Below are 26,751 nucleotides of genomic sequence, written 5' to 3'. Positions count from 1 at the left end.
CTGTAAAGCACTTACAGGTAGACAGTGTTTTGATATAACTGATGCTCCTTTCAAGGGTGGAAGCTCAGATTACACTTGCCATGGCACAGGTGAGTGGACAGAGAGATGCCCAGGGGTGCTAAGGAAGGCCAGGATCTGATGGCTCATTCGTGGAAGGGCTGGGTGAGAGCCCAGACCGCCTACATCTAAGCCGAGGCTGTCTGTCTTCAGAAAGGACACTGATCTTTTCAAAAGCAATGGAGTTGCTTGAATTTCCCATGCTTTGGTTACTACTAAGGTTCATTTTTTAATCTCCCAGACACCAATGTGTATCCAAGCCAATTTATTCTCAACGGGCCCAAGAAGCCGTGCAGGTCTCTGCGGGTTTTTTTTGGGAAGAGCTGGTCATCGGATCTGCTCGAGTTGCAGCGGTGGCTAAACTCCTAAGTGTTCAGAGTTAGGAGAGCCCTGTCTGATGTTTTAGGACATACTCGGAAGTAGACTCATAGCGTATATATATATATATATATTTAAATCTTAAGAGAAGATCTTCCACATAAAGACTAGCCATGTTAAAAGAAAAAGAAAAAACCCAGAAAACAAATTAAAAAGAAAATCCCAACCAGCTCTTAAAGTCCTCTGAGATTCTCCTCCTCACCCCTAAGTTCCCCTTGGGTAGGCTGAGTACTGGCTGGAAGGGGCTGGCTGTTGGCCAACTCAACAGGCTCATCAGAGCTACATCCCTGAGGACATTACCGGAGGGAGGGGGGCAGATAGTGCTACTCACTGGCGACCCTCTGGGTCCAGGAGCTCCTCTCTCTCCCTGCAAGCAGAAAGGTCACATTAGCTTTGTGGACCACGTGGGATGCCTCCCCCAGGCTCCATGGAGATCCCTGCCATCACTACTGCCCTACATAAACAAGTATTTTCTATCAGAAACAAATGGAAGCTTGAAGCTGGACTCAAGGGACCCTTTGTTTGAACAGAACTGCTGGGGTCAAGAGTCTCTCATTCAGATTTCCCCTGGGGCCGTGGATTTTCAAACCAGACCTGACAAGAGGAATGCTTGTATTTCCAGGCAACGGTGTGCAATATCTCATCAACTTTCTAGAGTAACGCACGCTGACTTATTCGTGGGGTGAGACGCAGGCAGCCCAGGAACTGAACTTGCAGAGACGGGAGCTTTTCCTGTTCTTGACGTAAACACGTCAAAGGTGTGGGAACACACCACACAGCCCTGCTGAGGAGCACCGGCCCAAGAGAAAGACCCCTGCTGCACGGGGCTTGTGTAAAATGTATAGGGGTGCTCATTCTTAGGGGTGGTTTTTGGGTTTTTCTTTTTTAATTACATTTGTTTGCATCTTAGATTTTCTTTCTAGCTTAGAGTAAAAAGAGTGTCTCAATTTTGCAACGTGCGAACTGGGGAGAGGAAACAGTGCTCAGGCTTTACTCGATGCCGGCCCAGTAGGCTGTCACTGGGAAAACCTGGGCTATAAGGACCACTCGGAAGACTGACCTTAGAGCCGTCTCTTCCTGGTGCACCTGGCGGACCCTGCAAGACAAAGGGATCTAGTTCAATAGAAGGAAAACGCATGGGACAAGAACGTGTTGTCCCCAGCAGCAGTAAGTGGATCTCTGATAAAATACTGACCACGGGGCCCCTCCGGCCTTGCTTAATGTGGGACAGATCAGGAGATGGTCCCATGGGCCCCATCGAGCCCCGCGGGCCAGGCTGCCCGGGAGGTCCTGGGACACCGGGGAAGCCCGGGCTTCCCTTTGGTCCCGGTGAACCTGTAATCAAAGAAGAGCTCGTTAGATCTACATCCCATGAGGACAGGGGCTCTGGCTGCCCAGGGTGTCGGGGAGCCCTTTGCAGCCATGTCTCCTTGCGATCTGCCATCTGACGTCTCTAAGACACCCTACAGGCATTTTAAACTTAACATGATCAGAATTCTCCATCCTTCTATAATCGTTGTAGACCACATTTCTCCAAAAACATCTCGACACCCCTTCTCTGTAAGAGAATTAACAGCTTACTTCATTGTGTACCACAATACTATACAATGTCTCTGTGTATATATTAGATATGAATATATACATTAGCTGTACATCAAGTATAGATGTATATAACTGTATCCATACACACATCTATCTACACAACACACACACTCCATACAGGTTTAGGTAGTTGTTTACGGGTACTGTTCTTCTCTGAATTTCCTGACATCTTAAAAACTGGGAGATTTCCTACAGAAATCTGGATTTCTGGCATCTGTTTGAAGATGGGAAGAACTAAAGCCTGGACCACTATCTTGCCATTGGCACAATGGTTTGGTTACTCCCCGCTGCTCACAGGCTGCCCCTTTCTTCACCTGTGTCACCGGCCAGGTCCCTGTAGACATGGTGGGTTTTGTTTTTATTTCTTTTCTGTGGCCTAATGTGACAGAGCACTGGGGGTATTTGGAGTTTAGGATCAAGCCGTAGGGCTGCTTTTGTGGCTGTCTGAGGGCCGGCGCGTGCCCATACTGATCATGGAGGCTGACGGGGGACTGACCTACAGGCCTCACCTACCTTCGCCTACGCACATGGAGAGTTGGAAACAGTCTCTCTGGCGTGGCTGTTAAGTTGTGGGGCAGCACCTGGGTGCAGATCTCAGGACATTCGCTTCTGCCTTAGGCCCTGAATGTCAGCCGGGGGCAGGGGGCGGGGGAAGGGGGGTGAGTGCCAGGAGAATTCTTTTCTTCATTGTAGTAAATGACACACACAGGTGGTTATTTTACCTACTTTAAGGTGGACAGGTTAGTAGAGTTAAGGACATTGACCTTGCTGGTGCAACAGATCTCTGGAACCTTTTTATCCTGCAAAGCTAAAGCTCTGTACCTACTGAACAAGTCCTCATCTCCCTTCCCCCAGCCGCTGGCAAGCACCACTCTACTTCCTGTCTCTATGAACCTGACTGCTTCGATGACTTACTAGTAGAATTCTATGGGATTCGTCTCTTGCGACTGGCTCACTTCACTTAGCAGAACGTCCTCAAAGATCATCCGTGTTACAGCGTGCAACAGGGCTTTCCTTCCTTTTAAGGCTGAATGACATTCCCCTGTTGTATATACCACCTTTGGTTTACCCACGCATCCTCTGCGGGATGCAGGTAGCTTGGCGTACAGTATGCAAACATCTCTTTGAAATCTTGCTTTTGATTCTTTCGGATATTATACCCACGTGTGGAATGCTGGGTCATATTAATATCACTTGTAATTTTTTGAGGAACCTCCACCCTGTTTTCCACAGTGGCTACACCAGTTTGTTTTCCCTTTTCTCCACATCTCCACCAACACCTGTCCTGTTCTTTTTTATTTTTTTAAGTTTTATTTATTTATTTGACAGAGAAAGACACAGTGGGAGAGGGAATACAAGCAGGGGGAGTGAGAGAGGGAGAAGCAGGCTTCCTGCCAAGCAGGGAGCCTGATATGGGGCTTGATCCCATGATGCTGGGATCATGACCTGAGTTGAAGGCAGAGGCTTAACCCACTGAGCCACCCAGGCGCCCACTGTTCTTTTCTTGACAGTGACTCTCCTGACGGACGTGAAACGATGCCTTGCTGGGTTTGCATCTCTCTATGACGAGTGGTATTGAGTGTCTTTTCACGCGCTTGTTGGCCATTTGTATACCATCTCTGGAGAAATGTTTATTCAAGTCCTTTGCTTTTTTTTTTTTAAAGATTTTATTTATTTATTTGACAGAGAGGCACAGCAAGAGAAGGAACACAAGCAGGGGGAGTGAGAGAGGGAGAAGCAGGCTTCCCACCGAGCAGGGAGGCTGATGTGGGGCTCAATCCCAGGACCCTTGGAATCATGACCTGAGCCAAATGTAGAAGCTTAATGACAGAGCCACCCAGGCACCTTTGCTTTGCTTATTTTTATATTTTATTTATTTATTATATAAATATATAATATATTTTTATCCCCCAGGGTACAGGTCTGTGAATCGCCAGGTTTACACACTTCACAGCACTCACCATAGCACATACCCTCCCCAATGTCCATAACCCCACTGCTTACTTTTATATTGAGGTTATTTTTTATTGTGGAGTTGTAGGTTTTTTTTTTTTTTAATTTTCCTATTCTGGATATTAACCCTTTATCAGATAAATGATTTGCAAATATTTTCTCCCCTCTGTAGAATGTCTTTCACTCTGCTGTTTATGTCCTTTGTTGCACAGTTTTTAAGTCTGATGTAGTCCCCTTGTCTATTTTTGCTTTTGTCACCTGTACATTGGTGACAAAAGAAATACCCAAGAAATCCTTGCCAAATCCAACACCATGAGGCTTTTCTCCTATGCTTTCTTCTAGGAATTCTATAGTTTCAGATCTTACATTTGGATCTTCAGTATATTTTGAGAAAATTTTTATATATGGTTCACGAGAAGGGTCCAACTTCATTCTTTTGCATATGGAACAATGTGAGTTTTAACCTGTTTTCACCTGTTGACCCTGGGAGGGTGTGGACTATGTCCTAATTGTCCACACACTTGCAGACTCCCAAGTGCATACACACTCTTTAGGAAACGTTTCACATCAAGTGAGCACAGTGAAGACGGTGGGCTGATTGCTGTGCTAGAATCGTTCACCAGCAATGTCTGTTTGAAATGGATACAGTCATACTTGTTGAAAATCCCGAGCTAGCTCCTACTAGTGACAAAACACAGCAACTGGATGCAATAATCTTCAGGCATCGGAAAACAGAACAAATCAAATCTAAGAAACAAAAACTTCCGATTTTTCATATTTGGGGAAGTCTTCTTCTAGCTCACAGCATAATTAGGCCAAAGTTAAAGGCAGTCAGTGTTCTCTCCAAACATGTTTCACACCCTGACTCTCAATGCTGGTTCCAGGCACATCCTGAAAAAGTGTATCTGGGAAGGGGACCAGATTCCTCCTATAATTAAAAAATACTTCACCTCCAGTAGCACAAGGACAGGCCAGAGGTAACGTTTTGCTTTTATCTACACAATCAATGAACTTCAGAGATCACTGTGTGTCAAGTGTCCTTGGGATGTGGGGCTTGGATGGGCGAATGGCAACCTCTCATGCATAACAGTGGGGGTCGGGGAGCAGCGGCCACCCCCTCCCCGCCAAAGACAAAGGATTCCAACCTTGTGTGGTTTCCTGTGCTGACACTCCAGTCTGTGATTCATCATAAGCCCTGGGACTGGACTTTTACTTATGGGTAAGAGAAACCTGATTTATGTCTCTAGCTGCCCCAGTACAGCTCAATGGAGGATATTGCAAACTGATGCTGGAAGTAGGAGAGAGAAAGAAAGGCTTGGAGGACAAAGTAAGGACCCAGTCCATTGCTGAAGTTAGTCCTCTGTTACTCCCTGCTCCATCAAGGACCCTGGACAGCTCAAACTGTTAGAAACCAGATGGCATAATTGGAAAGGAAAGCTAGCAAGTCGTTCATTAAAAAGACAGCCAGCCAATGGCACCCTTGTTTCTCCTTCATCTGTCCTTGTTGGAGTGATTTGTAGACTGGCCTGGAGATGAACTTCCTCTCGGGAAGCAGAGCAAGAACACACTCTTAGAGAAGGGTGGGAACTCTGAGTTGGGATCAATCTGCAAGGAAACCCACATCTACTTAGGAACAGCAAGAGGCTGCTTGTGGGAGGGGCTGGAGAAAACTCCACCTGTCCCAGAGGACCTCAGGCCAAGGGCATGAGCAAGAGGATAAACCAAGGTCCTGGACCAGTCCTTGTTCCCTGTATAGACTGAGACCCAGGGCACCTGTGTTTGGCAGAAACGAGATTAAGATATAAGTAAAAAAGAGAAGAAATAAATAGTCTGGAAAGAATTTGGAGCCTTTGTTGTTGGTGAACTTTCGGTCTCAAATCTGTCCATATTCTTCCTGCTTGAACAAACTGTCCCACTCTTCCATGTCCAGGTCTGACCCAGGTCCTGGGATCCCTGCGGACCATCACTGTGGTCTCTCCCTTCCGTAAGCTCCCGCAGCAGGAAGCTTCTTTTCACTTACTTAGGGGCAAGCAGATACTGTTTTCTTCTATTTGCTTTTGCTCTTTGTTTCTTGTCTTTCTCACTGGAAGGCCAGGAGGTCACTCATAACACCTAGCACACTACCAGGCAATGACAATCAGGGAAAAGGCAGTCTGTGTTTTAGACCCATCTGCTCACACTGACATCATTTCCTTTATTGGTGTGGATAAGATTCTGTTGATCTATCTTATCTGTGGAGGGGCTCCTCATAAAATAGAAAACATCATGTAACTATTTTTTAAAGTTCTCATTGTAGGGTGCCTGGGTGGCTCAGTCAGCTGAGTGTCTGCCTTCACCTCAGGTCATGATTCCAGGGTCCTGGGATCGAGTCCCACATTGGGGCGGGGGGTGTCCCAGCTTGGCAGGGAGTCTGCTTCTCCCTCTTCCTGTCACATACCCTCCTTGTGGGCTTGGGCTCTTTCTCTCTCTTTTTCTCATAAAAATAAAATATAGAAAACCCCTCCCAAACATTTGTTAAAAAGAAAAATAAAGTTCTCATTGTGTACTCCCTAATGGAACAATGGGACATTTGGGATTGTCTTCAAGTGATGATGGTGGATGCCTAAAGCAAAATGCTGCATGCGAGAAGCCAGGCAAGCAGCACACCGTGATGAGATTCCAGTGCTCTGAAGTTCTAGAACAGAAAAATCTAGTGATAGAAAGCAGGTCAGTGGTTGCCTACAGTTGGGGACAGGGGGGTAGATTGCAAAGGGGCTCAAAGGAACTTTTTGGGGTGATAAAAATATTCTGTATCTTGATGTAGGGTAGTGGTAAGTAAGCGCCTGATGGGGGATGTTTATTTTCTTCAGAACTTGTTGGACTGATTAGAATGGTACATGTTACTGTGTATACTTGTATCTCAGTAAAGTTGACTGAAGAAAAATAGATCGATGCAAACACACACACACACACATACGTAAACATATAAAGAAACACAGATGTGCGTGTGTTCACAAATAGGGGAAGGACGAAGAAAGGCTGAGGAGTAGCAGGGACGGGACAGGGATGGCCGTGGGGGGTTACGGCTGGCTGACGTGCCCCTGTGGGTTCCTCACCCAATTCTGTTTTTGCACATTAACACTCAAAATTAAGTCTTCATTTTGTTTCTCCGTAACTGAAGATTATCTCTAAGAATCTTACGCAAGCCCAGGACAATGACCTTCTTCTTCTCGATTTCTCCTGGTTATGAGGCTTTCTCAGGCTCGAGGACCCAGTGCCCCCAGGCTTCTCATGACAGGGGGGTGAGAGCTCCCCCGACTCCCGCCGCTGCCCTCACCCTCACAGTCTGAACCTGGGCCGGCCCCCACCCATGGTGGCTTCCGGAAGGCCGCGGCTTGTGGCTCCGTCACCCTCCTCCGCCCTCCTCCCCACTCACCAGGAGGGCCCTGGCCCCCAGGCAGCCCAGGAGGTCCCGGGAGGTAGGCGTTTGAGGCCAGCACTTTGTTGCCCGTGATGTACTTGCCCAGGTCGGCAGCGCTGTTGGGGAGCAGGGCGATCTGTAAGGAAGAGGATCTCTGGTCAGGAAGTGATGGCTCCAGGCCAGGAAGACGGTTGCATCTGTGTGTTTGCAGGGGCTGCCAGTCCTTCTGGTGGTTGTTCCCCTCCATCCTCAAAGGGGTCTGGGGATCTGCTTCCAAATCTAGAGGTCTTCCAGTGAACATGACTTGAGGGAGATCCCTTGGCTGATTAGTGGATAAACCTGGACAGGCTCTAGATAGTCTAGATATCATCACTGACTCATTATTACCAAACTGATAGAATTGACCTGTTTCAGACATTCCATTTGTTACTTTATTTAGTACCTACTATGTGCCAGGTCCTGTGCTTGGTTATAAGGCGACAATGGCGATCAAGTCACGGCCTCTCAGCCTTGGGGGCCAGGACCGAGAAGGTGGCCTGCGGTTCACCTACACACTCAGGTGTTCGGGAACAAGTGGCCAACAGTGCCCAGGATGGAAAAACAGGTCTGCAAAGTTTTGGACACTCCTACCTTCAAAAGGTGGTGCCTAACTTCTGCCCTCTGAGGGTGGGCTGTACTTACTCACCTCCAATAACTGGAAAATGGCAGAAGTGATGGGAGCTAACTTCTGAAATAGGGGCACAGAATGTATCATGGCGGCTTCCTCTTCACTTTCCATCCTAGGTCACGAGCAGCTCACTCTAGGGGAAGCCAGAGGGGCCACCCAGACAGATGACCTTCATGGTCCTTGAGGTCAGGTAAGCTGTGTGAATCCATGAGACCTTCTGGGAGAACTGAACGCTACAAACCTACAGTTGGTCACCAATAAAGGGAACATCATCACCCACCTTCAGGGCTGTGGGGATTTAATGGGAAATGTAGGTTAGGTGCCCAGCACAGGACCTAGAACATAGTAAGTGGAACATAGTGAGTGGTAGTTCGAGTCTCTGGTAGTTCGAGTCTCTGTCTTCCAGGAAGCTAATTTGGCAGGGCAAAGTCAGGGGGAGAAAGGCACATTTATGGGATCATAGCTAACCTCTCCAGAAGGCTTCCTCTGGATCCTGGAGGCCCACAGAAACCAAGTATCTGAGATTTTCTGGAACATGTTACAATCTGTCCCGGTATCCTCCTGGAGGAGGCCCTGCTTGGAAACCCTGTGCCCAGAGAGCAAGAGATTCCAGAAGAAATAGTGTGGCAGAGCTCCTCCCTAGCCTTGGAGTGCTCTGATGCCCCACAGCCGTCTTTAGATCTGAGAGTTCAAGCCTGGGGGTTGGGATCAGCTCCCTTTGCTCCCCAGGAAAAGCCATGAGGTGATCCAGTAAATGTCTCCGCTTCCCGTCTGACCTCCTGCTGGGAGGTTACAGCCCAGTTCCCTTCAGTTCCCCGATGCGATGCATCAGCAGGATGCGTGGAAAGTCAAGGTGCTAGTGTTTTGGAGGCAGAGGTCCAGGGTCCTTGGCTTGTCTTTGCTGCACAAACACAGCAGAGGGTGGGCTGGTGGGACGCAGGTGTTTGCGAAGGTCATAGTAATGTAGGAAGAGTCTACGTTAGCCTGGACTCCAGTCGCTGGAATCATGAATATCATTATCTCATATTAACCTTCGTAGTAAAGCATCTACCTCATAGAGCTGTTGGTAAGAATCAGGCAGGTGCTGCTGTGAAGCACTTCGTAAGCATATATAATTAACATTATGCATATAATTAATGTTATTTAGGGGCTCTTGAGGGGCTCAGTCAGTTAAGCCTCTGACTCTTGGTTTCAGCTCAGGTCGTGATCTCAGAGTCATGAGACTGGGACCCGCATGAGGCTCTGCGCTCAGTGGGGTGTCCGCTTGAGGTTCTCTCCCTCTGCCCCTCCCCCATGCTCATGCTCTCAAGTAAATATTTAAATAAATATTTAAACACAGCCAGGGGGAGCAGGAGGCAGAGGGAGAAGCAGGCTCCCGGCTGAGAAAGAAGCCCAATGTGGGACTCAATCCCAGGACCCTGGGATCATGACCTGAGCTGAAGGCAGTCGTCAACTGAGCCACCCAGGCATTACTCAAATAAATCTTTAAAAAAATGTTGATTGGTAATCATTTACAAAACTCTAAGTAGCAAACACTGTCTCAAGTCCTTTATAAATGTTAATTCATTTGATGGTCACGAAAACAAAGATAATATTGTCCTCCCCTTTTAATCCAGGGGAGGCACGGAGATGGAGATGTTAAGTCACTTCCCTAGGGTCATACATCCAGCAGGTAGCGGGGCTAAGATGTAAACTTAGCTTATGTGGCCCTGAAATCTGTGTTCCCGACACCACAGCAAGCTGCCTCCCTCAGTGCTGCCAGCGATGCAGTGACTCCAGTCACTGCGGTATGGCTCAGGCTTCCCGGTGTCCTGAGAAGGGCCCTTCTGCAGAGCAGCTCGATCAAGGTAGCAGAGGAGGTCACAAACGACTGAGAAGCCATTTATTTGCCTGGCCCTAACGGCGTTGCTACAATGTGCAAAGGCAGATGGTGGGACGCAGGTGGGCGTAGGCCTCCGAACCTGCACTGACCTCTAACTTTGGAGGCTCTGTCTGCTCCCCGCCACGTGGCAGCTGTTGGTGGACTCACACTGCGGGCCTGACTGCCCAGATAAGACAGCTGATGCAGGCAGGGCTTGATTCCGCACTGCCTGTATTCCCCTCATCTCCCAGTCAGTGGACTGCATAGTAGATGCTCAATAAACCCTTCCTGAGTCATCAGTCATGCTCTGCAGTCGCCCCCCACCCCCCCAATCAAAAAGTCCATGCAGCAGGAGCCCAAGGGGCTTTCTGGAAACTGGCTGCTTCCTCAGACATCCACCCCACTGACAGGCCTGGTGCCCTCTTTACGAAGTAAATGACGGATATTTTACTTATTCCCAAATCTCTCTTTCTAGCATAAACACTCCCCCCCACCCCCCAAAGAGTCATCTGCATACAGTTTTTAAAAACTTTTTATCAGAAAATGAAAGCGCAGAATCTGGAAACCCCACAAATCTATATCCTAGCAAATGAGTATAAGGCATGCATCTTTTCAATGAAACCTAAGTCAAAAGACGGATCTTAGCCACTCACCAGAAGTCACCCTCCATGCGCTCTGACCCAATCACAGTCTCATCCTTCCTGTACCCCTCCCCCTGCCAAAAGTAACCACTATCGTGATTTTAATGACTTCCTGTGTTTTAAAAATAAGTTAAAAATAACCTAACCATGCATGTCCACACACTCTGGTTTAGTCCTGGTCATTCTACAAAAATAACAGGTTTTTAAAATTTCTTTTAATCTGCAGGTCACTGCTCTACCTTTCTTTTCCTTACAATTTACCCATCAAGGAACCCATGGGGGTTCTGGAACTGTTGAGTTCCCCACAGTTGGGATTTTACTGACTATACTCACAGCACAATTCAGCATGTTTGCCTACCATGTTCTACCATGGGGTTGGCCATGGTCCAGGTCACCCGGTACCTACTTCTTGGCCAAAGTGTATTTGGGTAGATGTCCTACATTCTTTCCAAAGAACAGAGGGCATCTGTCCTAGTAAGATGAAGTTAAAATCCAATAGACAATCCTGTCCCCTGCACAGGGGCTGAAGCGTGGCCTGCCTCTTGGGCAGTGACTTGACTTCTCTGAGGATACCTGTATCTTTCTTACAGGGTCACGCTGGGAATTAAATGAGATCCTGGATGTAAGACTCCTCTATCAACTACAGAATGCAACACATGCTTACAGATGCCTTTAGAAGTGAGTCGCTCATCATGATGTTCTTTAAATGCCAGTATTAGCTCAGACTTGCAACGATGCGTTTGCAGAATTCAGGATGAGGTGGACCAATTTCAGTCTGAGTTACTGCATGAGTTACTGGAGTACTAAGTGTGTGAGAGTTACCACATACTCATTTCTGGAGTATTAACTACATGGGAGTTAACCTCATGAGAGTTACTGGAGTACTAAGTGTGTGAGTTACTGCATGAGTCCTAAGTACGTGAGAGTTACTGGAGTACTAAGTGCGTGAGAGTCACTACATGAGTTACTGGAGTACTAAGAAGTACTTGCTACTGGATGGTTTGGAGCTCTACAGCAGTCTTTCAAGGTGGTGGGTTCTAGGACAGGAAAGCCAGATACTGATCAGCAACTGCATTTCTAAACAACCTGTGGGATTTAGTGGCACTGCACTATTCTGACGATCCTCCAGGCTGGAAAAAGCTTCCCTGTAGCTCCTGGATTTTCAACCGTCCAGGAGAGGAAGCAGAGAGCTGCCTTAGGTCTTAAGATACTAAGCAACTGCCTCCCCCGAGCCCTAATCCTCTGGCCTATGAAATGTGAACTTACTTCTTCCCTGGACCCGTTTTTGGATTTGCTCAATAAATGGTGACATCAATCCAAGTTTAACCGAGGGGATGTGTGGGATGTGTTTACGTGCTGCACTTACAGAGTGTTCTGCCTGATCTCCCGATTACTGGATCACAGACTGCTTCGGATCGTGTACAGGATACATGGACAGATCTTCGCCAACAACAAACGAAAGACCAGCAAAGCCACTGCCCTTCTCTGCCTATGGATTGGCTTATTTCCCTGGTAGCTGTGGTTCTCACGAAGGGCTGCGTGTGTGTTTGTGGAACATGGAAAGCCATATTGTCTTATGCTCACCCTTTGCCCTTTGGAGTAACAAAGTTAAACAGATTACATACACCTCCTTGATGTGCTAAGAGCCTCGGGCAGAAGCAATTAAACAAACAAACCCCTATGATTCTCAGCACAAGCGGGATTTTGGAGAACTGAGGGATCATAAATACCACCGAGCCAGGGCCAGGACGGTTGCTCAAGAAATCAGGTCCCCAGATCCGTCACGGGGGCATTACTCACAGCATAACAATGTTACTAGAAATCTGATAGTCTCTGCGGCATGCGTGGGAGCCTTTTAGAAAGTGACTCAGCCCTCATTCTTGTTGACACGAGGCACCCAAACGGCGGCTTTCCAATGTGAAAAAGAGAGCCGCTACGGAAATTCGCCGTCCGCTTACGGATGTTTACAGACAGGGTGTTCTCGTTGTAAAACCGAACCAGAATGTTAGATGAGACAGAACTGCGAAAGTCGGCCTCAGAACCATGTGTCTGGACCTTCCTTTTACCCAGGGTTTCAACAGTCCTAGCTCAACCTCCTTACACCCCTGCCACGCGCCCCCCACCTCGAGCCCCGCTTCACAGTGACCTAACTGATCGCTTTCTTGCCTTCATGGGCGTGTTGCCCTTTGCACAGCAGCTCTGAGGGTGGACCGTCGGAGCAAAGTCTCAGTCCCAACCCAGCTGGCAGCGACCTTCCTGAACGTTCACGGAGATCGTGGGCGACAACTCGTTGTCTTACTGTTTCTCACTGTTCTTCCCTTTCCTCTCTGTCAAGTCCTCTTCCTGCGGGGCCCGGCTCGAACACGAAGGGCACGTACCTTCTGCTTCAGCTGCAGCACCGTCTGCTTCATCTGGTGGAACTCCTTGCACGTGGCACAGCAGCTTCCGGCCTCCACTGCGTTCTCGGACTTCTCGTTGTGCCCTGCGGGAGGGGACAGGGCTTGGGTGGGCTCAGGAGGCTACAGCCAGCCTCGCAAATGGCAGTCCCTGCGGAGGACGCGTGGACAATGGGCCGAGGGAGGGAGGGAGGTAGGGAGGCTTGTGATTTGCCAGTTCTCGGGTCATTGGCCGCACACCTGGATCAGGGGGGAGATGGAGGCAGCCCCCCCCCCCCCCCGCCCCTGGCTCCCCCTACTCTGGCTTCAGCTGTTGCCAGTCAGGCACCCCAGTATTGTCCTCTTGCAGGAGTAAACATGGAAACTACTGCCCTTTTGTCAGTGCTTTTCAGGAAGTGTGATCTCCCAACCTGACATGATTTATTCTCCTCCATCTGAAGGCCAGCATTCGCCATGCTGTCTGGAATGCAGCTGGGGACAGCCGAGCAACGTCCCTCTAAGCCACATCTTGTCCTCCTTGACTTGTGCTTTTCTTATTCCCCCTCTTCTGGGAAGCCCTTTCTGTGGTCCCAATTCACAGAAACTTATCAACGATCGAGACCCAGGTCTGACATTCCACAAAGCCTGTCCTCTCTCTACAGAGATACTGTGGTCCTGACCTCAGGCCGCACTCACCACGTGTCCGCTCAGACGGCGGGGGTCTCTATGCTAACCTGCGGAGTGGCTGCCGGCCCCGGAGGTTAAGCCACCTAAGACCTGGACCTGCGGGGAGCTCACAAGGAGGGCATGTGCTATGTGTGAGGCAGAGCGTCGCAGGTTGAACTGTTCTGCCAAAATTCGTAGGTTGAGGCCCTAACCCCTAGGACCTCAGAATGTGACCTTATTCAGAAATAGGGTCGTGGCTGATGTGACAAGACGAAGTCCTACTGTTGCAGGTGGGACCACAGTCAGCGGGACTGGTGTTCGTAGAAAAAGGAGACATCAGGACCTAGATGCGCACCCAGGGCGGCCACCGCATGAAGATGAGGGCAGAGATCAGGCAATAGGGCAGGAGCCAAGGAGGGCCAAAGATCACTGGCGAAGGCCCCAGAAGCAGGGAGGGGCACGGGACAGATTGTCCCGCACGGCCCTCAGAAGGCACCAACCCTGCCGATGCCTTGGTCTCAGACTTGTAGCCTCCAGAACGGACAGGATGCATTTCTGTCCTTGAAGCCACCCAGCTGGTGATGGTCTGTGGCAGAGCTAGCGAACGGGTAGGCGAGTTGGGCATTCATGCTCTCATGAACCTTCCTCACGTGGCCCGGCTGGTTTCTCCTATGGTGCTAGTCCCCTGCCTGGTGACCTATGTGGTGACCAGTGTTTCTGTTCTTTGGGAGGGAAGAGGGTCTGGGGGCAACTTGGTGACTGAAATCTCTATTTACCTGCAGCATGTTGCGGGGCTCACACGCCACACCTCATCCCTGCATGTCACGGGAGGCCCGAGCCTTGGAGTACCCGTGCTGGGAACACACTTCTCAAGCCATCAGGTTTGAGCGGGAAAAGCAGGCTCCATCTTTAAGTTACCGTAAGCAACTGGGTCGGCCAGTCAACCTACAGCGCAGGTTTCGAGTGGCTGGAAAGAGCACGTGGATCTACAGGGCGCGGCCGTCTCTAAATCCACCTACGTACGCCAGGTAACGTGACCGCCTTGCTCATCCCCGCTTCCTGGGCTGGCTGTCCGGTCGGGGGCTCCCCACCGACAGCGCGGTCAGCAGGTACACTCGGGGAGTCGCACTGACTCCCCCCGCAGCTTTGTAACACTGAGCTGAGTTATGAGGCTGGGGAAGGTCTCTGCTCAGAGGAGGTCAACTGGGGTGGTTAAGAGCGTGGTTTCCCAGGGGCTGTTGTCCCCGCTGTGCAGCCCAGCTCTGGCATGACTAGCTCAGGAGTCTTGGGCAAGTTATCCGACCTCGACAAGCCCTAATTTCCTCAACCATAACACGGAAGAATAATTCCTGTAGCGGAGGGTGACTGTGAGGGTTAAATGAAGGTCCTGCCTGTGGGACAGCGGCCATGCCACCTGCCGGTAATATATGGGAGCCAGTGCCGGGCCCAGGCTTCAGACCTACCCAGCCCTTCGCTTTGCTTTTGCCGGAGAATCCCAGAAGTCTTGAAGGAGAGTATTAACACGAACAGAATGGGGGAAACGGACATTGGTACCTGAAAGTCATCTCACAAGTTGACTGATGTGGGTTTAGAGTTGCGGTTCCCTGAATCTGAGTCCAACACCGTTTCTACACATCAGGCAATCTCCTCTGGGCCCTTTGTCCCTGTGTGGTGGGCCAAACAGTCCTACTGGCCCACAGAGCCTGGGCTCCTGTGAGGATCCGTCGCCAACATAACTGAGCGACAGGAGGACGTTTCCATGCAGAGCTCACTAGGCGGGGAAGACCGACAGCCCCACCAACTCTGGTTGTGCTGATGGCAGGGAGCGGTGGACCCCCGCATAAATAGGGGACCCTGGCTCCAGGCTGACTAGGTTTGTCAGCGCTGAAGGACGGCTGGAGGACGTCCACCTCGGCCAACCTAGCGTTCCTCCATTCCGTCCCATCTACTGGTCGATTTATACAACCCCGTCCCGTAACCCACCTCTCTCGCTCATCCACTCGTCTGCGCGTCCATCCACACGTCCATCCCTCCTCATTCCCCCGCTCGTCCACCCATGGAGCATCTGCTATTTGCCAGGCCACGTGAGGCACTGAGAATGCAAAAAACAGATGAGGACACCTGCTTGACAATTTGCGACCGACCTCTGTAAGGAACTAGCCCCGCTGGCAGAGCCGGGCCATCATGAACACGAGTTAGAAGCCCATCTTCCTATTTCTATATTCTCAGAAATATACTATACTATATACTCAGCTGAATTTCTAAGTGTGGGTGTGATGAATGCAACCTGAGATATTCATGATTAGAATAAACCTCCCTACCAGGTTCTAGACTCTACTTCATTTAGATCATGGAATATTAGCAGGGATGTATTTTGGGTTCAATCTCCTTTATAGATAAGGAAAGTAACTTGCTCTAGGTCCTCCAGAGGCCTGTGTGCACAGGCTGGGGGCTTGCAGGTCCTGAATCCAGCATTGTGGAGGAGGGCAGCGAGCTGGATATGGGGTGTTCTGTTCAGGGTCCCTGAGTGCTCTCTGGGAGGCAGACTCCAGGAGCAGCACTGTCACTGCCCAGGCACCTGTTGCCAAAAATCTGAAATCCTGGGACTGGGGCCGAGTGCACAGATCTGTCAAAGCCCTCCATGGGACGCTGAAGCACACGTGTGCTCAGCCAGCACTCCCCCAGGGAGTAAGCTTTGCGGCGGGACTATGACCTGAGAACGCCTGGTCTGTTCTTCATCACTTTGTGTAATCTTTGGAACACAGACATCAAGATGAACTGTGTTGGTTCTGTAGACACAGAGTAATAGGGTAGCAGGGAGCAGAGGCTCTGGGGGAGTCAGATGATTGGTGCTTAAATCCTGATGTTGTCACTTAGTATCCTTTAGGTTGGAAGCCACAGCTTCTGGGCATGTTCCTCCAACAGTAAAATGACAAAGGCACTTATCACCTGGGTGACTGCCATGATAGCAAGGAAGACAGACCTGTAAGTTCCTAGGACAGTGCCCAGTACATGACAAATGCTCCGTAAGTGTTATTGTTGGGGGTATTGAATTTCCTACAAAATAACAGATGTGGGATAGGGCTTTACATCATCCTCTGGAAAGAGCTCTCAGACAGCTCTAGGATAAATTGTGTGTGCAGGCCTGGAACATGCGATCTGTTCTGAATTGGGGCTCATTTATCCTGCAATTTGTCTACAGTAATATCAAACGTGGAGCTAAAAGAATCTCGTGTACGCTACGTTAATAATTCATTTAGAAATCTGGGAAGACATCTCTGATCCTGCATGTTTTCAGTCCTAGCACTTCATGCCGCGATCACCGAGCATCTCAAACTGTGACCACACTCACCTTAAGTGAAGGATTTACTCAACACTCTGCTCCCACCAGATCAGATTTTAAAGGTGCATTATCATTCATTAGCCACATGGGGGCATAGAGCTCTAATTTTTACTAATGCCAAGCAGGCTAGGCACCCCACAGCATTAGAAAAAGAATTCCTCAGATACCATATTAATAATATTTCAATAAGTCCAGAAACTAAAGGATATTCCCAACACCTTGCACATGAGCAGTGTCACCAATGAACAGAGTTTGTTTGTTCTTGGAGCTTGACCGTGGAGGACTGTGCCCTGGCCGGCAGTTCTCAATGCCGGTGGTCCATTATAACTCCCCCATATGAAGGGGGGGAGAGGGCGGAGGTTAAAAAAAAAAAAATCCCATTATGTCGCACCCCACCCACCTGGGGGCTGCAGCCAGGGAACAGTATCAGCAATTTTTAAAGCTTCCCGGGTGGAGAACCACTGATCTATGGATTAGCAGATCTTGAAAATTACATGAAACACCTGGCTGTCCCTGACGCTTTGAACTGCTGGAGGGTCATGGTTGCTCTATCAGAAAGTAAACAGAAGTTGAAAAACAGAGCAGTAAGCTCATTACCATGGAGCCAATGTGTCCCTAATTTGTCTCCCCATCAGTGCTGCACAGACTCCCTCGGGTGTCTACACGGGCTCCGGCTACATAATTTCAAAGCAAGCAAGCGACCGAGCGCGCCGTTCTGGCCGGGTAGCTGGGGGCTCGTGCCGCCAGGCCTGCGTGTGCGCTACAACCTTTTACCCCCCACTGCTCTCTCTAACAGTGAGCTGAGGCTGTGTTTGATTTTAAATTCCTCGGACTATAACGTCACAGACATTAGACAATGCAAAGTTTAAAAAAAAAGGGGGGGGGGAGGTTTTAGGTCCCATGTGTTCACATTCAATCATCATTATCTCTTCATCAAAAAAATAACCATGATGAAATATTAGGTTTATTAATCCATCCAAAACAGACGAAGCTGCTTAGCTGCCTTGCCTGGCCCCTGACTTCTCCGGTTGCTGAGTTGAGTATCTGCCTGGTCCTGATTCATCTGCTAGATACAGTAAGGAACGTTCTCGGCTTAGCTGTTGAAGCTGGGCATCAACTAGTTCTTGGAGCCTTGGGGCTCACTTAGATGAAGGACAAAGAAATGAGGGCAGTGCTGGGACTGGTCAGGCTTAGGTGACTCACGCTATACCCCACCACATTCTGGAAGGAACATGGGAGGGCTAGAGGGTCTGCAGAGCTCACACAGTCTGACACTCCTGCACTGTCTGCAGAGCAGGCAGCGGGGGCCCGGAACCTGCCCAGCCACGCTCCATGGTCAGTACCGCAGCTGCTCCTGCGGCCAGCTCTCCTAGCCCCCAGCCCATGGAATGTTCCAGGGCATCCCTGTCAAAGCAACGTGTCCAGGGTGCTTGCTTTTGTTGCCAGCACCATCAAAGCAACCCCCCACCTTCTGGGGGGCTCATCGCTCGGGTTAAGACTCTCACACTCACGGCCTACGACATGCCTGTCCTTGCTCATAATTTTATCGACGGGTCTGGATTCCTCCTCTCTGTCCCTTCCCTCCTGATGTCCTTGGTTACTGGGGTTGGAATGTTTTTCTTAGCAAAACACTAAAACCAAATGCTCGTCCCATGTGCGTGTGTGGTGAACTCAATAGACACCGGTAACTGAAAAATACGGAGAAATTCTTTTTCTAATGCTGCTGTCAGCGGCCCAGGAAGGGAGGGTTTGCAGTGTGAGCCAACAGACAGTGCTGTTTCAGCTTTGGCTATGTTTTGTTTTTTAAACTGTTTGTAGCTGTTCTATGAAGAGGAGGCTGGAGAGAGAGAGGAGAAAGGGAATTTGCAGCCTAGGCTCATCTGTAAATGAGTTTTGTGCGACAATAAAGCTTGGCGGTAGAAGCACCAGGCGGTTCTTGCTAATTAGACAGACGTCTCCCACTGAAGCCACTGGAAACAGAAACAAACGGTCTCTCCGTGTGGCAGGATGGAGGACCCCTGCCCTGTTTTTGTTCATCAGAGGCTCTGCAATTCGTAGCAAATGGCTTCCCTCTGGACTTCCGGCTGCTTCATCTGGCGATGAAGACATCTTTGCCCGAAAGCCAACCAGACGATCTACCATGTTCAACCCCAGAGCTCAGGCCTTTGAGGTTAATACATTAGAACTTTCCAAACTGTATTTTTCAGGGCACTCTTGTCTGTGAGATGTTTATAGGCCTTTCTTAAGAAAATAATTTGGGGGAATTTCAGGCTTAATCAAAATTAACATCTTTGAAAAAGGCAGTCTCTCTGAGCCATTCATGCACTTGGCCCATGTACCCCTAAGTGGGGATAGTAACATGTTCTTCCCCAAACATCTGAACGCAGATGCTTCTAAAGAAAGGAAGGCTTGGGCACCTGGGTGACTCAGTCGTTAAACGTCTGCCTTCAGCTCAGGTCGTTGTCCAGAGTACTGGGATGGAGTCCCACATTGGGCTCCCTACTCTGTGGGGAAGCTGCTTTTGCTTCTCCCTCTGCCTGCCACTCTGTCTACCTGAGCTCTCTCTCCGTCAGATGAATGGATAAAGTCTTAAAAAAAAAAAGAAAGAAAGAAAGAAAGGAAGGAAGGAAGGAAGGAAGGAAGGCTTATTTGCAGCTCACAAGACCCCGAGCTCTGTAGAACGCAATGGGGAAAGGCTGTAATGAACGGTCGGGAGAAAATAGGTCATCTTTAAGTGAAAAGACTATGAGAGAAGGTACAAAAGAAAGTTGCAGATCTACACCCTTTCTCATTATAACTGCTTCAATTTTTCCTAGAATTCTCAGCCAGAGAAGTCACTGTTCATCACTAAAGTAAAACTCCTGATCTCTTGAACTTGCTCTCTCGTGCTAAAACTTCTTGTGTAGTTTAGTGTAACACACTAAAAGCTTTTAAGTAGTACAAGTCAGGGCGCCTGGGTGGCTCAGTGGGTTAAGCCGCTGCCTTTAGCTCAGGTCATGTTCTCGGGGTCCTGGGATCGAGGCCCGCATCGGGCTCTCTGCTCCGCAGGGAGCCTGCTTCCCTTCCTCTCTCTCTGCCTGCCTCTCTGCCTACTTGTGATCTCTGTCTGTCAAATAAATAAATAAAATCTTAAAAAAAAAAAAAGTAGTACAAGTCATTTCTCCGGGAAGATAACAGAGGACTGTGTTCTGAGGACTGACCTAACACAACAGACGGCTCACATCAGATACACAAGGGCAACTTCTCGGCCCAGCTTGTTGCTGGGCCCCCCGCCCGGGTCTACACGGCCAAAGCAGGAGGAAGGAGGTGAGTGCCTCCGACCAGGCCCACCTTATCCCTGTGCTCGGGCAGGAGCCCTCCCTACAGCATCACACAGGGAGGCCACCCCAGACCAAAGAACATTTCAGTGGGAAACTCATGCTGTCTCCGAAAGTTCCAACCGGCTTCTCTGGTTCTCTGTGAGGTAAAGGCTGGGTGCCCGGGCAGACCAGCGCCAGGTGGGAACCGCTCACGGGTGAGGCTAGGTCCTGTTATTTGGGGATCCGTCCTATCTAATCCCACCCCGACACTTGAGCAGTAAGCATCTGTGGTTGCGGTTTCTGAGGGTTAACATCTAGGTTGGGTTGTTCAACGCTGCCCTTCGTGCCCAAGTAAACAGGGTTCACCTGGACAGGAACGTAAGGCAGAGAGACAGTGGAGCGGCTGCGCAGTGCCGGGGCTTCCTGGCTCGGAGCAGAGCTGCAAATCCTATCCCCAGATGAAAGCTAGAAAGCTGCTTTCTTGTGGCTCATGTTCAAGCTGGTCCATGAATAAAGTCGAAAAGGCCGCACTTTATTTTTCAAAGGATCATCTCCTCTCATTAAAGGAGATAATCCAATAGGTAAGCTCCACACCCTGCCCCTCTCCCACCTTCTCCGTCAGGGGACAAAAATGAAGTGACTTTAATTTTGAATTAAAAAAAAAAAAGGCCTGCAAACATTTTCCTCCATCAACCCTTCTACCCAAAAGACTGTTCGTCCCTGCTTGAAGCGCCTCTGGGCAGGCAGGCCCGCTGATGCATTCATGTTATTCCAGATTGCCCGATCCTGAGATGGCTCCAGACACATTCTGCATCTACTTCTAACACACAGTGGCTTCCTCATGACTCAACCCACCCCTTCTCAGAATTTTGCTTTGTAGTTTTTCCATGTGAGCAGCTGTCCCCCAGCTGTTTGCTGTCCTCAGCTGATGGCAACTGTCTTCCACATTTTTTTTTTGTAATTTTGGGCTACACCCAAGAGTCACCTTCTCCCGAGTGTCTACACCATCCAGCCTTCCCAGCTCCCTGGCTTCTCAGTACAGATGATTTGCCGAGAAATCCCTGCCCCACTCAGAGAGAGTCCAAGGCCCAGCCAGCCTCTCTGGACGGACAGTATCCTGTCCCCTCCCAAGAGGGATGGGTTAGAACTGTTCCCCTAGCACAGGAAGATGGGAGGAGCTTCCCGCCCTGTGAGTGTCAGATATAGGAGCACAGAGGCTCCTTCTTCCAGACTTAAAGGAGTGACCCAGCCTTCGAGCTGATCGTTTCCCTGGGTGAGAGACATGTCAGTTGAATCGGGTTGATGGAATGTGGATCAGCTTCTCAAACTTTGAAGGCCAGCTTTTAACCTTGTTGCACTTGACTATTTGCAAAACACAATAAAAACCAATGACTAGTAAAAGACGACAAAATACAAGCACTGATCTTTGGATCGGTGTCTACAAATGGGTATGCCTGAACACTGTCTGTTTTTATGCAATCAGAAACCAAGTAACAAATAGTTCTGGGCAGGCACAGAACATGGGCTGTACGTTAAGCAGCGTTGATGTATGCCTGGACCCGACAGGACGTGTTTCCTACTGATAGTCAGCCCCTTCTCTGAGCAACATGGAGTCCTGGCCTCCTCTCTGCTCATCTGAGCGTGGTCCCAGCACCTAGCTAAGTTCTACTGATTTCCACCTGAGCACACACATCCACATGGTGGCGCGTTTCCTCAGACACACCAGCTCACAACCCTCACTGCCGGCTTCACTCCACTGGGGCTGCACCTTGTGACCCAGCCCTCTCTTAACCCTGGTCCCACCTGCCCTTTGTGCAAACGCCCCTTCCTGCCCACTGCTCCCCTTCTTGTTGCTTATTTTCAAGTTGGCCCACAAATTAATGTCAGTGGCTGAAAGCCCACCCTGGTGGGCTCCCAAGGGCCTACCCAGGGGGAAACGTGGCTTGCCCCACTCACCAGTGTCATTGGGGTATTTGTCTCCCCGGGTGCACGTCCTCCCGTCATCCTCCTGGATGTAACCTTCCCGGCATTCGCAGCGGTAGCTGCCCACGGTGTTGATGCACGTGTGTGCGCACAGCGTCTCGTTGCTGGTGGCACACTCGTCGATATCTGGGTTTGGACCAAAGGCAGAGAATGCTCCGGTTCAGAGAACGCTCTTCCCACACAACCCATGACATTCGGCATGGCCCTCCCATGAACGTCTGCAAAGGACCCTCTGCCAGGGGGTCAGGGAAGGCTGCACTGGAGCAGGAGGCTAGAGACAGGAGCCAGCGCACCTGGAGTGCCCCGGGGCCGTGTCACCATGGTGCCAGGCTGATCAGTGGCAGGCTTTCTGGTCGGGGCTCTGCCACTGCCATGTCACGTGGCCTGGTGTGAGTGATGCCAGCCCTCGAAATTCCCATCTACAAAACATGACCATGATGCCAGCCCGAAATACTTGGCTGGGCTCCTCAAAAGAGGAAATGAGTGGACAGAGAGCAACACTGCTTGAAAAGCAAGCATCAGGGCCATGATTTTCTGCAAGGACCCGAGTGGGCGAAGGGTTTTTTTCTTTTGGTCTCCTCCCCACTCCCCACATTTACGGCGCTAGGTTCGGAGCAGCAGGATGGTGACCCAAGGTCAGTTACGAATGGCTCCTCCCCAGTTAAGAAATGTAACGAAATCTGAGAAAAGCCACTTCTGGCAAAAGAAAATAGTCACAATGGATCTAATGGAGAGTTTTCCCCAGGAAATTTCGGGGTCATCAATGACCCAGACGGACCGCCCGTGAGTGGTGGAAACGAGCCATGAGACCATCAAACAAGTTACCCGTCAGAGTCCACATAAACCGTGCACATCACAGACTCGCTCCCCCGCAGGATTGGGGAACTGTTTCCCAGCGGGGGAAGAGAGGGAGGCCCCGGTCTGTTTCCTGCTCCCTGGTTGAAGACATCAGGGGTTGGTGCTGAGGGGGACTGACATGACACTCGGTCCTGTGTGCATGTTGGGGAGGGGGGCAGACAGAGCTCAGCCCTGCACTTCAGGATGCGGGTGACGCCCCAGCCCCTCTCAGGACCAGCTGCCTGGGACCCACCTGGGCACACCAGGGGGCGTGGTCCTTTGGAAGGTCCCCTGGCTGTATGCACTGTTGCCTGTGGACCAAGTGTGACAGCGGAGCTCCCACAAACTGAAAGCAGAGCCCCCACGCCTGGGACCTCAGGGAGACAGCGTGGGGTACCATGCTCCCTGTGGGAGGCCCCATGGGTCCTGGGTCCAGCCACTTGGTGGTCTTACCCTTCTTTGTCAGTGCAGGGAGCTACCATCAGTGCCACCTGGAGACCTAGGAGGCCACGACTAGAATGTCTCCAGTGGGGCGCTCTAAAGCCTCATCCCAGCTCACTTAGTCTCTACCCGGACCCCCCACCTGCTCCTCAGCTACCCCCCAGCTCAATCTCCAGCTCGCCTGTGCACGCCGTCACCAGAGACGCTTGTGTAAGTGCAGATTTCCGGACCTACCCTCAGGCCCTGGAGGCGAGACCGGGAATCTTGTTGGAAATCAAGGATCCCCCAGATGTTTCTGAAGCAGGTTAGCCACGAACCCACCACACTTGGAAACGTGGCTCCAGGGGACCATCACCATCACCCCGTCTTCGAGGCGAAGAGGGCACGCCTGGACAGCCCCGCCAGCGCGGGAAGGACGCGGCCGGTGGCGACCGACAGTGCTGAGCCCGCTCAGCTGCAGTCCAGGTGGCTGCCTCCCCGCCAGTCTGCCTGCCCGCCAGGCTGCCTGCCACATGGGCCCTCCCTCGTCCCCCGGCTCTCTGCCTGGCCTTCCGAGAGACTGTGGGGTCTCGCCTGTCCGTGTTTTGACGTTTCTGCCCCTTCTCTCCCGTTTGACACTGTTCTTGTTTTCACTTGCTAATGCTCCCCTTCTCCCGCCCTCCGAGCTCCCTGCCTGTTGGGATCTCGCAGGTAGCAGCTCCCGGAAGAATTCCTCGGCCGAGGCTGGTTCGATCAAGGCAGTGATGGCTGGCGTGATACTATCGGAGTGTCGGGACGTAAGGGAAGAAACAAAGATCAGAGCCACCCGGGGAGCTGGCCCCAGGGATGGCGTGTCTCCAGGAAAGGACCGAACCACCAGCCCAGGAGCTGGAACATTCGCAGGTGCTGCCAACACACCCAGGCAGTAGGGCTTCTCGCGCCTCCGGTGTCTCTCCCGGTCGTACCGGAACCCGGGGTAGCAGGTGCACAGCACTCGGCCGAAGTTGTCGGTGCACTGCTGCTCACAGGGGGCCTCGGCGCACACGTCGTAATCTGTAAAAGACAGGGTAAGGGTGGGCTCACGTCAGCCACGGTCGTTCCACAGACGGGACGGCGGCGCTGGGCCTGGGTCTGGCACAGACCTCCTGGCTGCAGACCCCTCGGGGCCTGTGGACGTGCCCAGCTCTGTTTACGAGGGCGTTAAGCCTTCGGGCCTCGGGCTGCCTTTTAAAAGTACTGTGTCCGGGAGCTTGGTGCTCAGGCTGGCCGTGGCGAAAGGCAAACCCCCATCCCTGCGATTTTCCCCCGGGCCATCTCCTCATCCCCTGGGGTCCGCCGCTCATCTGGATGGCCCCTGGCCCTGCAGCAGCACCTGCCGGCCTGTCCGGGCTTTTTCAGCAGGTGCGGTAGAGACGGGGAACTCCTTCCAGATGCACATCAGAGAACAGCAGGCCCTGGTGAGGGGCGTAGGCACCGTGGGAGAGCGCGAGGAGGGGAGGTCACGTAGGCGAGGCGGGGCGGGAGGGAAATTTTGGAACAGGGCTGGTGAGAGTGATGCGGGCCTAGTGCCTGTGTGTGTCTCTGCGAGTGTGCGGGTGTGCGTGTGTGTGTGCAGACCCTGCATGCTGAGGAGGGGCTGGAAACGGCTTGTTGGAAATCAAGGTCTCTGGATGGCCTCCGACTTGAAGAGAATTAAAACATCTCCTCCTCCCAGTCCTTACAAACGGATATTTAACAAGCCTCTGAAGGGACTTTGGCTGGAAGTCAGGAGCTCAGGCTGCACCGCCTTGGCCTCCGGACCAGAGCCAGCAGCTCAGTCCCCGCGCTGTTTTCCCCGGGTGCTGACAGATGAACGATCCTCGGGCGCGGGCTAGGCCTGGTCTGCTCCGTCGCACGGGAAGGTGGAACGGGTGGGTTGGTCAGCCTCCCCGCCGGCAGGGTCCCTGTGGCAGGCATCGTGCCGCTCTCATGGAAGGCTGCCCCGCCTAAATCCTTTCTGTGATGATGGCACGTCTGCTTTCCTGCCAGTCAAACATTGCTTCCTCCACTAACTATCACCTCTAGGAAGCCAATGGTTTTTTAAATTTTTTTATTATTATTTTTAAAAGATTAAAAAAATTTTATTTGAGACAGGGAGACCAGAGAGGGAGGGTAGGGCAGTGATGCAGGTTCCCTGCTGAGCAGAGAGCCCGACGCAGGGCTTGATCCCAGGACCCTGAGATCATTATCTTAGCCAAAGGCGGGTGCTTAGCTGACTGAGCCACCCAGGGGCCCCCAACTAGCCCATGGATTGTGCTCTGTATTTTTCTCTTGCTCCCATGTTCTGCCTTATTTCTGGCAGGCCTACTCTGGCGCAGGCTAGGAGGCATGCTGCTTTATGGGGCGGAGTATGGGTTCTGCAGCCAGCCCTCCCGACCTTGCTACTCTCTTTGTGACCCTGAGTCCCTTCAGCCTCAGCCTCTCACCCATATACCGGGGCGGCAGTAATACAGCCTTTACGGTGCTTTCCTGAAGGTTGCCTGGGATGATGCCTTCCGCACGCTCCCCGCCACACAGTAAAAGCTCAACCTGGTCTTCTGTTTCGTGAGTAGCTCTTACTGTTGTCTGGGTAGTGCCTGGAGGGACGGGCACTACTCTCTTCCCACAGTTTATGCTCCATTAATAACTGTTGAGCTAGAACAAATCAGATTATCCTATCACTTGGCAAATCAAAATAAGTCTCGGCAGAACAGATCAGGCTGGCAACCGCTCCTCCATACTGTGGTGGCAGGACAAAAGCACCCATGGATAATACTTACGTGCAGGAGTATGCTTGTGTTTCAATAAAACTTTATTTACATAAAGAGCCAGTGGGTCCGATCTGGCCCAGGGCGGTGACTTTTGACTTGGAGACACACATGTGAGGCAATGACAGTCTTAAGCGCACCCTTCTCCTCAGCACACTTGTTCAGAAATTCTAGTCTCTATAACTCTCCGCAGTGGTTAATTTTCTGAGTCAATGTGGCTAGGCCACAGTAGCCAGACATTTGGTCAAACATCGTCTACATGTTTCTGTGGTGATATTTGTTAGATGGGATCCACATTTTATTCGGTAGAGCCTGAAACAAGCAGTTTGCCCTCCAAAATGTTGGTGGGCCCATTCGATCAAGTGAAGGCCTTCCTAGGAAAAAAACCCACTTCCCCCAGGGGAGAGGGAATTTCGGAGGCAGACGGCCTTTCGACTCCAACTGGAACTTTCTTCTGGGTCTCCAACCTGTCCTGTGGACTTC

General features: G+C 50.9%; 1 protein-coding gene across 2 annotated transcripts in view; it reads right to left on the bottom strand.

Moving 5' to 3' along the window:
- The window catches only part of CCBE1 (collagen and calcium binding EGF domains 1), a 228,145-nt gene that overhangs the window by 5,140 nt on the left and 196,254 nt on the right, over positions 1–26,751 (bottom strand). For both annotated transcript variants that reach the window (XM_082698979.1, XM_082698978.1), the window contains 7 exons: positions 24,401–24,535; positions 22,199–22,351; positions 12,938–13,041; positions 7,406–7,526; positions 1,631–1,770; positions 1,496–1,531; positions 767–802 (listed from right to left, as the gene is read on the bottom strand). In XM_082698979.1, coding sequence (XP_082555105.1) covers positions 767–802; positions 1,496–1,531; positions 1,631–1,770; positions 7,406–7,526; positions 12,938–13,041; positions 22,199–22,351; positions 24,401–24,535 — 725 coding nt within the window. The remainder of the gene's footprint in view (positions 1–766; positions 803–1,495; positions 1,532–1,630; positions 1,771–7,405; positions 7,527–12,937; positions 13,042–22,198; positions 22,352–24,400; positions 24,536–26,751) is intronic.

This window comes from Mustela nivalis, assembly GCF_964662115.1.
Source record: "Mustela nivalis genome assembly, chromosome: 14".
Classification (NCBI taxonomy): Eukaryota; Metazoa; Chordata; class Mammalia; order Carnivora; family Mustelidae; genus Mustela; species Mustela nivalis.
Note: the sequence above shows the minus strand (reverse complement) of the source record. Positions and strands in the feature narration are given on the sequence as shown.